At 30.1% G+C, this 11,713-nt stretch overlaps 2 protein-coding genes across 2 annotated transcripts; both read right to left on the bottom strand.

Moving 5' to 3' along the window:
* Nucleotides 1–455: 455 nt before the first annotated feature.
* LOC143251632 (MFS-type transporter SLC18B1-like) lies at nt 456–3,542 on the bottom strand. Its single transcript, XM_076502897.1, has 5 exons — nt 3,362–3,542; nt 3,008–3,099; nt 1,197–1,292; nt 692–775; nt 456–582 (listed from the first exon to the last, which is right to left on the bottom strand). The coding sequence occupies exons 1-5, from the start codon at nt 3,407–3,409 to the stop codon at nt 456–458; spliced, it is 447 nt and encodes a 148-aa protein (XP_076359012.1). The 5' UTR covers nt 3,410–3,542.
* A 504-nt stretch (nt 3,543–4,046) lies between these two features.
* On the bottom strand, nt 4,047–9,894 carry LOC143251631 (MFS-type transporter SLC18B1-like). Its single transcript, XM_076502896.1, has 5 exons — nt 9,714–9,894; nt 8,098–8,245; nt 5,210–5,278; nt 4,478–4,565; nt 4,047–4,195 (listed from the first exon to the last, which is right to left on the bottom strand). The coding sequence occupies exons 2-5, from the start codon at nt 8,194–8,196 to the stop codon at nt 4,047–4,049; spliced, it is 405 nt and encodes a 134-aa protein (XP_076359011.1). The 5' UTR covers nt 8,197–8,245; nt 9,714–9,894.
* Nucleotides 9,895–11,713: the final 1,819 nt, after the last annotated feature.

Raw genomic sequence — 11,713 nt, 5'->3', positions numbered from 1 at the left:
ATCTCAATTCATCGTATACATAAAACTGAACGTTGAAGAAGACCTAATGTTACATTTTAGCAACAAACAGCATGATAATACAAGCTAAACATTGGGATCTTATATACAGAGAGTCTACCGCTGAAGAACCGTTTCACGTATTGAGTTACATTTCTTGCGTTTCTTTGAAAACTTTGGCAAGTTTTTCCACGGTACATGTAAGACAGTTATCGCCATCTAAAGAATATTAGAGAGTGATGGAAACTATTATAAACTTCTTACTTGTTACATATACAAAAGAAACAGTTATTTACTTCCTAACAAACTATTTTATAAATCTGAGTGTTCAGAAATTCAGTAATGAATATATAATTCAAGGATCTAAGTCCTTTCATTATTTTTTTGTGAAATTATATAAAGCATACAGTGATTTCTAAGTTTGCTATATTGTCTTGCCTGGTAACCTATAAATTGACTTATTTCTTGCTGAAAGAAACAGGTAATCTTACTGCAGCCAATTCAAATCCGAGTATAACCATTGTTCCATTTTCATAACCCAATCGCTCCACAAGCGCTCCCCCTAGAGATAGTCCAATAAAATAGCTAGACAAAAAAAAAGTACAAATTACGTTAAACTTTCATACACTGAATTTGAATAGAAGAAACGGATTATTTAAATTGGAAAGACTTAGATATATTTATTATTTGTAACGAAACATACCCAAGACAATTTGCACTGTTAAAGAGACCAGAAACAATAGTTAAGGTCGAGATATCATCTGTGAATCCACGAGATCTGGAAAAAGGAGAAATATAAATTATATATTTTCCATAAATTAATGGATAACACGTCGTAATCATTCAAGCCAAAATTCAATCTATAACTTTAAAGATTATAATAAAAGAGTAACTTTATTTTAACTAAAGAAATTTCACAAACATTTATAGGTTATATAAAATAAAAGGTTTCGCAATAAGAAAAGGAATACTAACTTTTGTAGTGAATGCTGTAAAATTATAAGTACAATCTACATGCACTATATTTTTCAATTGATCTGACAGACAGTAACCTGAGTACATACTGATGACTGTTCCAAAAATGAACAAGGAAGATCCTCACTCTCCTGTTACATATTTCTCTTATATTATTCGTACTTATTCTTTAAGAGCATTAATTTTATTAATTGGTTTTTACGTGTATTTAACATTTTGCGTACACAGTTGATCTCAAGGCATAGTTGAATCCTATGATTGTTTTTCCTCCAGCTCCGATTCCAAGAAGAACTTGGGCAAATAATACCAACCAGAGGGTACTGCAAATATTAAATTATCATTGTTAGGATAAATATATTTCAAAAAAGTACTGTAAAGCAGGATACCAAATATTTTTTTACTTTGTATTTGACCTTATTTTCGATCTATAACAGATTTACCGCTATACACTGTCAATTCTCTAAATATGTAGAAGATTCCTGAGAGTAAGAAACAGTATATGAACATTATATGTTTTATGAAAATATTGTTGAAGATTAGCAATGAGAAACAAGCTATATAGTATGTTAAGCGAACTTAAATTGCCATATACTTAAAGAGAATTAAGAAATGGAAAACAAACTGATAATTCTACTGATAGGTACCAAACGTTTTTCTGATGTGTTTCAAAACTTTTAGCGTTTCAGAATAATATCGATCATAGTTTTTAATTACGATTTCTTCAAGATCCCAAGAATAAATTTCGGGCATTGAGGAATTTTATCTGGGTACTGGTCACTTGTTCAAGTTCATTGTGATATTTCTGTTTAAACCGATAAGGCTAAGGCACTTGTCTTGTAATTCGATAGTAGCGGGTTCGAATACCCGTCACACCAATCAAGCTTGCCCTTTCAGCTGTGAGGAACTTGTTATGTGACGGTCAATCCAACTATTCGTTGGTAAAATATTAACCCAAGAGTTGATGGTGTGTGGTGATAACTAGCTTCCTTCCCTCTAATGTTACACTACTAAATTAGGGACGGCTAGCGCATATAACTATCGAATAGCTTTGCACGAAATTGAAAACGAACTAAACAAAAATTATTTTTGTATTGTAATCGAAAGTTATATTTAAAGTGAAAAATATACATTCCTTCTACTTTAGTTGTCAAACGATATTTCAGAAGATATTTCACTGTATCTTTCAAAAATGAACCTTCTGAAGTACGTTATCATAAAAAGAGACGAATTGGAAATAGTAATAGAAATAGAGATTGAGACGTTCTCTTTAAAGGTGTAGGAAAATTTAAATTGTACACACACAACAATTTAGATGACCGTGAAACAGGAAGATATCTGTAGTAGTTGTGGTGGAATGATATCTTAGCATGAGAGATTCCTATGGAACAATCAGAAAAGAGCATAATATTTTGTTACGAATATCCCTCAGATTATATAAGTCAATATAACACACTAAAAGGTCAAAATACTGCCAAGAAACAGATTGTTTTGGTGAATAATTAAACAAGATATTTATAATAATATTTCTCAGTTGGTTAATAATAAACTGTTTTATAGCATATTCGTATCTAAAAATACCTGATAAATCTTTTAAATTGATGATACCTTTTATCAAGTTTTGTGATTGTTCTCAATCGTAGCCAATGTTTGTTCTATTCAATCTGTCAAACACAGTGCAAACAAGACATATGATTTAAAATTTTAAATGTTAGTATTAGTTTATGAATAATCAGATTTTGAAAAGGAAGTTATAAAAAGTGTATTTATGTTTTCAGATTGAAAAAGAGTTGATTACAAAAAGTGTATTATTAGTGTTCTCCTTCCCCCATGGACCCAGAAGAAGATTATAAATAATAAAGAACGTGACTTAACGACAGAAAATGAGTTAGTGTAACTTAGAATTAGAGAGATATCTAAATCGCTAAATGTATTTCTTGTTCTTTTTAGAGAAAAAATAAGTTTGAAAATACAAGTAAACAATACGAGATATAAAAATACATTACCGAAATAATGAATAACATGAGATAAAACTTACATTTTCAGAGGAAGAAAAGGTGCAGGTCCAATTAGTAATAAACTCGTTATGCAAATATTGTTGTTTATATAGAATGGAAAGCAAGAATGAAGCTGAAAAACAATGAAATAAGCTCAGGGCATGTGTGTTTAATTCATCGGAGGTTTATTGTAAATTGCACTTTTATTTTGATCGGAGTGTCAGTTTGTAAATTTGTTTCATAAGAACTGAGTATAATCATTTATCGAAATTGAAATGTTCTTGACTTTTTATTTAAACATAGTGGTTACTTTTTAATTTAAGTATAATAATCCATCTTTATAAAAGAGATTTATGAGTATAACTGTATTAATCAATTGAATCTGATATACTCACAGTTTTGTCATAAATATATCCCCAGACAAGAGTTCCAACTGAATACATTCCACCAGAAACAACATATATTAGTCCAACAACCGATGGTGCTAGACCAAACTGCACGAAGTAAACATACAATAATTCAGAAAATGATAAAACTCGTATTTAATAATATACTGTTTGATTTTAGTTTGATATTACAATGATGTGCGCTAGTGGTATTAAGTCTTTTATAGATGTTTAAAATGTAATACATAAATATATATAACAATATAAATCTTTTAAAACATTTGTCATCAAAATATTTTGTGAATAGTTAGATCCCCTTTTTTCTCAATTAATGTTCAAAACAAGCTTACAAATTGCAACTAGATCGAGAGTTGAAATTAAATAGAACTGTGCTCATTTCGTTTTTACTTTTATATTTAAATATAAAATAGTAAAGAAACTTTTCAGGCTCAAATCATTTCCGTAGACGTATCGGATGTCGCTTTTCGTTAAAGAAAGAAACAAAGGAGCAGTCAATATACAGTTAACTTACTTTCTACGTCAGTGGAAAATTAAAATTACGATGGAAAAAATAAAATCTAATTGATGATAATGTAAACCAATTTTGTAATAGCCCTTGAATGTTTGACGTTTTCAGTATGATGTTTCCACTACGATACCAAGGAATGCATGGAACACAAAGAAACAACTGAATTTAACGTACCTGTCTGACGTGAGACTCCAAGGCAGCGTCATTAAAACCCAGGATAACGAAGGCTGTTAAGACATTTATCATTGCCACAATAAAAGACGGGTTCAAAAAAATCTTTAAAACTTTATCTTTGTTGACTTGAGTAGCATATTCTGTTCCAACATAAGAATAACATAAAATCTAGTGTAACTGACTAAGTTGTAAATAAAATACTGTGAAATAACATATTGATAACAGAGAATTTTTAAATCTTATCGATCAAATGAAAGTGATTCTAAGCAGCTTATAAATATGATTAAGTTTGCTTTATAAACCTGCTTTTGCATTAACTCAGTCAAACAACCATAATTTAGAATCTCATAACCGAGAAGTGTGACATAAATGAGTCAATTATAATAAAATTTAGGTTGATAGCGAAGCTTAATTTATATCACCTGTGTCTGGTAACAAGAAGAACATGATTGCAGGTAAACACAAGATAATCCCTCCAATGAGGAAAAACGGTAACATATAACCTCCAACCTGAAAACCAGAATAACTAATATTGAAAATAAATTAACTAGTTTATTTGTACATATACATACAATATTTTTCTTAGTTCTATTATTTTATGCTATTAATAACTTTATTAATCACTCTTCTGCTACTCGAGAACATGGTATTTAGTAAGTATGCATTCGATTCCTTCTGTACTTCAATTGTCAACCGTTCATATTCTCGAAGCACGAACTGATATGTAATGTATGTAATGATTAAAAAAGATTGATGTGAAAGTGTTGGAAGATTTGGATACTTTTCTCTACCATGTTTTGCCGTTTTATTCTTTACAGTATTAATAACTTTATTAAATACGATAAAGAATAATTTTATGTCATTGTTTTAAACTTGTTAAATACAAGTATCGGTTGAATAAATACATTTATAATGGTATAAAGTTCAATTCATGGATTGACCTGAGCTTCATTTCAATTTTTGACTAGTGATAATTTAGATAGAGGGGGAAAATGATCTCTGTGCAATTTTAAAACCACATTTTATAACTCGAAAAAGAACGTGATGTTCGAAAATTATCTTACAAGTAGTGACATTCAAATTTACTGCTTACGAAAATCGAAAATGCTTAGTAACTTAAATTCTTTTACAAGTAGTATTAGAAACATATTTACCTCATAGAGGGCGCCTCCAATAGCAGGTCCAAGAGTGACACCCAAACCCAATAACATTTCACTGCTGGCCTTTAATAGTGAGACCAATATTATTGCAGTTGTAGTTTTAGGTTAAGACATTAAAATGAGCATCCCTTTTAACACTGTATATCTTTAGAAATACAAATATGATACATAATTTGGTTACGTTTTTTTGATTCTTGACTGTCAGTAACAGAAATATAACTAAAAGGGAAATATTACGTTTTTAAAATTGTTTTAGATTGTTAAAAAAAAAACTTACTTATGCATTTCATATTCCAATGTTTTCTTGGATTAGTTCTAGCTACGAATTTCTTTTAAACTTAAGTTAAGATTTCTTTTACTCTTACATATGTGTTCTTTGGTAGGGTTCTGTATACCCTATACAAAGAAATTTAATGTGGGAGGAAGACGTGAATATCCCAAGTAAACCCCAATTTCATTAGTTAAACCCTGAATACTCTATTCAGGTAGTGTCTAAAGCTGTGAGTCTGAAACGAGAAAGAAGAAACATAGATGGTTAAAATACTACATATTCATGATTACAAATGTAAAAAACTGAGCTAGGTGGGTGCGACATGAATCATGTGTTTCTGCTAATGTTGGAAGTTGCTGCATCAATGTGTTTCTTCTATTGAGAATAAACATTTTTCGTTTCTGTTTCTTATTTCAAAGAGAAATAGAATGTAATGACTTCAGTTTTTATTTGATTTATAACAAAGATGTTACTTAGTCGGTAGAAGTCTAAACTTTTTTTGTATTCAACCAATATGATGTGTCCCAAATAACCGCTTGATTACCTTATTGTGATACACGAGTGTACGCGAGTTGCTTGAAAACTAAGTCGCAAGACATCTGAGTTTAAATTGTTTTGATAACATTTTGGAACCGTTACACAACCCCTTTCAAACATGTGGTCAGCTTCCGGTCAGTTACCTCTTTCTTTGTGAAACTGACGATGACCGAAGAAGGTCGAAACGTTGTTCGCTCTTCTATGTAAAATATTTTCTCAACCCAAACGAGCCGTTTTTTACATATAAATTTGTCAACAAGTGGGTTTCTCGATATCACTGATTTTGGAATATTGTTTCGTTTACTTTTAGTGATCAACGCTCTTTTTTGTGGTTGGGTACCTTCTGTACGTCGGTGATATCTTGATATGTTTTGAAATAAAATATAAGTATGTTATTTTCTCCATTAGTTCTCCGTGCAATTTAATAGGCTTATTGATCTACAATGTGAACGAGGTTTAATTTTGTTATGTCTGTGACGACAGTGGTTTTCCAGTACGTGGTAAAGTACCCAGTTTTAAGTGATTGATTACGTGACTCAGTTAAATATGATATATATTTGTCTTGCATGGTTTGATTTGAGTTTTGAGCAAAGTTAAGAAAAAAGAAAAACTTCTTGTTTTCTCTATGAAAACAACTTCAGGAGTGTTATACATGTGTAAAACATGGTTCTATATTCAATAATTTAGGAATATAGATAAATGGCAGTAGTCAACACCATCCACAGCTAACTTTTGGACTACTCTTTTACCAATGAATTGTGGAATTGACCATCACTTTATAACGCCTCTACGGCTGAAAGAGCGAGCATCCTTTGGTGTGCCAGGGATTCGTGCTCGCGACCCTCTGATTACGAGTCGAATGCCTTAACCACCTGGCCATGCCGGTTCATATTTGTCTGGAAAGTTTGTTTTTATTAAGTTCGTTAAGTCTTTAAGCGATGCTCTTGTTAATCATAATGAGATACGCATTGAGATGTATATCAATTACGTTCAAGACAATCCTATCATACAATATGTGTCGAGTCAAGCCATGGGTCTAATGGTTAGGGCATTAGGCTCGTAACCTTCGTGTCGCGAGTTCAATTTTTGAAACCGAAAATTCTCTTATTTTCAGCTATTTCTCAATTTTTGATGTCATCCAATATCTTCAGATTCGTCGTCGTAATTTTGATAAGATTCCTTCCCTCTCATCCGTTACTTAATGAAGGCAACATCAATGAGAAAACAAATAAGTTATAACTGTCTCAGTGACGATCACGGAATTGTTTTCTATGGTTTCACATTTCAAAGTGGTTGTTTTGTTGTAGCAGCAGAAATTAGCAAAATATTCTCTATGAAAACAACTTCAGGAGTGTTATACATGTATAATTCTAAAATACTTTCGAATAGTGAACGTACAGCTGTTTCAACGTTACTACATTATAAAATGCATTATTACAACTGGTTGGTAATTTTCATTTGTGCAAAATAAAGTAAGAAATAAATTCACACTATCGTTTTCAATTTTATTAATTTTTAAAAAATATTTATTTTGCATGTATTCTCTCATTCGTATTGTGGATTTGTTTGGTATATAAAATGGGTGAATTGTTTTTGATATAAATGTTTTAAAGTGTTGTGTATATGAAACATGTTTTTTCTACGTTTTGCACAAAGCTACAAAAGAGTCTACGTACGCTTTCTAAAAACGGGTATCGAATTACGAATTGTAGGGTTATAAATACACAAACACACCGCTAAACTTGTGGGTTCCATGTTAATATCAATAGAAAAATTAGTTTTACGAAACTCCAAATGAAGTGTAAAATATATTAAAAATTACAAATTAAAATACTTTAGTTTGTGAACAGAAATGTAACTTCGAAGCTATCACTTATTATTAACCGACATCGTCTTGATATTTTTATATCAGTTTTCTCAAAGATCAATTTAATTAGAATTTAAACAAATAAGATCTCAAATCATAAGTTTTCATACTACTATTGAGGCTATATTTTTCAAACTAGCAGTTATTCAGAGAATACAGGGTATTTAGAAAAATTGATTTGAGATTCTAAAAAGAACTTATTCTTACCAGAGCTGTTGAACGATATTTAGTAAATTCGTTGGCAATGAAGACATAGCCCAGAGTAAACAGAGATACTGATCCAATAGCCTGAACAATCCTTCCCATAAATGATAATCCAAGAAATGTAAGTCCAGGTGGAGTCTTTGTTAGAGTGCTGAAATGTTGTAGTAAATTATGGATTATAAAATATATTTTGCATGTAACCCTAACATGAAACCGTACGAACTTTCCTCGCAGAACTAATGACAAAACATCTCGCTTGTTGCAGTGTTAGACGGTTTGGTGAGAGCATGACGCTCATATATTGTTGAGTTATTATTTTATATTTTTTTTCGTTATTTTATACAATTTTATATAGTTTAAAACAATTTTTCTTCCACTATTTTCTTACTTAGACATTTGAACGAAAAATAACATTTTTATTGCTCAATTACTAACATTTTTCAAATGGTTGAAATTTTAGTAAAGTAACTAACATGAGAATGTGTACTCGAAAATTATATGCTTTATTATATTTGTTTCTTTCTTATTTTAAAGCTAGTTAATCTGATACATTTGAATGTTTCCCATAAAATATTAAAGATTATTTACCACAGTAGCCAGATACAAAAATTCATACCATAAAAAGCATTTCTAATTAATTACGAAACCTTTTGCATTCAAGTGGATTGAGGCGAAATGATAAAAATAAAAACCATGTTAGACATGTTGCTTTACGTACAGCAGTTCGGAAGCTGAATATTAAAATAACATTTAATTACGTTGGCATAAAACTTCGCTGTTTTAAAGAAGAAATGTAAGTTTTGGAGAAGCAGAATTTGCAGCACTAAACTATGACGTAGGCGATTTCTTGTTGTTTTGTAGAATTTTCGTGTAAAACTACGTGGTGGGTCACCTCTGTCATTAATTTTAAATTGAAAGAGTAGACAGAGTGCAGTTAACTAAAACAGCCACTTCTAACATTTGAGCTACGATCCTGTAGTTGGTAAAACTGATCACAATAGCTAAGTGTAATTGTCAAGAGGACTGTAACCACATGTTCATGTAATAGTAGTCTCCTTTTAAAATAACATGTGTGTAGAACCAATTTCGTATTTATCAGCTCAGTTTAAAGATACGTTGCATATATTTTTATTCTTTTTATGAAAACAACAGATGTTTGTGTTATCACCCTAAGTACTAGACGCTTAATGAATTCAAAGTCCAATTGTGATACATTCCATCCACAGAGTTTTATAATGATTATGGATGGTACGTGAACTGTTCATTTTCATTTTCATAATCGTATATAATAGAAGGTAGATAACTATCATGTTGGTAAGTATCCATATGGATTTTCTAAAACTGATGAAACCACGTAACAAAATATGATCGTCGTTTCTGATGGTAGAGGAGGCGCTGTAACGTGATCTTCAATTCAAATATTATTGGAAGAAAACAAAAAACTGGCGGAGGGAATTATTGGCTGGTAGTTTTTCTTTATTATGTCACCTATAATTCTGGAGTAGTTTTCGCGAAATTCAAGGAATGAAAAATTATGTTTTGTTAATAAAAGTCGTTCTTCTTTCTATATTTATCTTCATTGTTATTTTGATAAAAGAAAAAGTGAAAAATTAACTTACCCAAGAAAAATCGTAGCACAACCGCTTAAACATAACCCCGAGATTAACAAATATTTTGGTGAGATCTTTGATACCTACAAATTAAAAAAAATACTTTTAGTTAAAAGAAACATTTACATATATGGCGCTTAACCATTTGTAACGATTTATACATCAATTTTGTTATAGAAAATTCTCTGTGATAAACGAATGTTCTTATATTCGGCGTCAATAAACCATTCGACGAATCGATTAATGAAGGTAATAAAGTAGTGATATAAAAAAACAATCACTCCACGGCACCGAAATTGGCTATGTCAGATAATTTAGAATAACAGCTGTGCATCTTCTCAGCGTCAGAGTGCATCTGGGTAAGTGTTATTAGGGTGCAATTTTAAAACATTAAGTAATTTGAAGCAAAGAGTGTTGTAAGAAAATATCACAAATAACTCATGAAGGTAAACTTTTATCATCTGATAATCTTTTGAAAAAATTTGAGAACCGCCAGTTCTGCCCAATAAATAGTTGGGTTAAAATCCATTGATGAGATAATAATCATCCGGTACGGAACATTCCCTATTTTTCTGGTTCTGTTTGAAATTCACTATTAACAACTTATCATTATTTGTTTACCTTATAAAAATATACAGCTTATTAACCAGACAATTAGAAATCCGTGATTCTGTAACCAATTGATAGAAATTATTTAATTTACTGAATTAATTCGTTGAACTGTATAATGTCAATAACGAAACTTCACCTATGATGTATTTGACCATAGTTACTTATAAAAATAAACAACACTAGGTGCAAAATACTAGATATTTCCTTCAAATTATGAAATCATTTTAGGTGAATACACTATATTAGTGTTAAATCATGTTATAAATTAAACGACAAAATTATTATGGCTTTATCGGAATAAAGAAATGAATGTATTATTACAAAAGTGAAAAAAAAGAAACGATACAAGATAAATTACACCTAACAAATTAATTATGTGATTCAAAATGTACATAAAAGTAATTCAAAATAAGGGGAAAGAAATGTAATATAGTTTCATTTTTACACTTGATAAACAAATTTTAGTTAAAAGAAGAAAATGAATCAAAAGAACGTAGAGGATAAGTGCAAAATGTTTGTCTAAATAATCGACTGTTAAATAATAATATAAGGATATAAAGAAAATTTTCTCGTTGAATTGCAGTTGGGAGACGGTTTTCCTGCATAAATTTTTTTTTTTTTCATGAGAATGTTCAACTAGAAGAGACCATCAGAAAACTAGTTATGGATTGACCGTTATTCACAGTTATAGAGCTTGTAAACTGGTCAACTTCTGTGAATTAATCAGAATGTTGTTACTTCAACGAGGACATTAAATATCTCGCAAGTAAAAATCAGCTGATGAGCGGCGTAAAGACAACTGAGCCTGCTAAATTTTGCGAGATCCGACAGTATCAACTCATAATTAATTTGGACATTGTGAACCAGGATTAATTATTGATAAAATATTCAGTTCTATACTGGATATAAGAATCGATATTGACTGTCAGTTTGTAAAATTATTCTTTGAAAACAATAGTTTGTAATAACTATTAATATTAACCGTTATTGTAAATTATATTGTCTATTTTGTGTTTCTATAATAAAATATATTTCTCTTTAAAAAAGACTGTCTTGTTACAAGTACCATAAAGTTCATTGATATTAACAGTTAATTAACTTCTAAATTGAATATTCAAATTTTCGGTTATTTAAAGTAATAACATTCTAACAAACTTAACATAATCAATCGGACACTTATCCGAAATAAATTATATTATGAAACAAATCACATGTTTGAAATTGTTTTATTAAGATCCACTAAATTTTACAGAAGTAAAATAATTGAGTTTTTACTTTAATATTTTTCTCTTTTTGTAAAAAAATGTTTTATATCTTTCTATACACTGTTATTGAAAAATTATCCTTATCTAGTCTACTTTTACTGACAGTCTGCAATTGGTATCTATTGCAGCTAT

Source organism: Tachypleus tridentatus, chromosome 6, assembly GCF_004210375.1.
Source record: "Tachypleus tridentatus isolate NWPU-2018 chromosome 6, ASM421037v1, whole genome shotgun sequence".
NCBI classification, from domain to species: domain Eukaryota; kingdom Metazoa; phylum Arthropoda; class Merostomata; order Xiphosura; family Limulidae; genus Tachypleus; species Tachypleus tridentatus.
The sequence above is the reverse complement of the archived record's forward strand: the minus strand, read 5'-3'. Positions and strand labels throughout refer to the sequence as shown.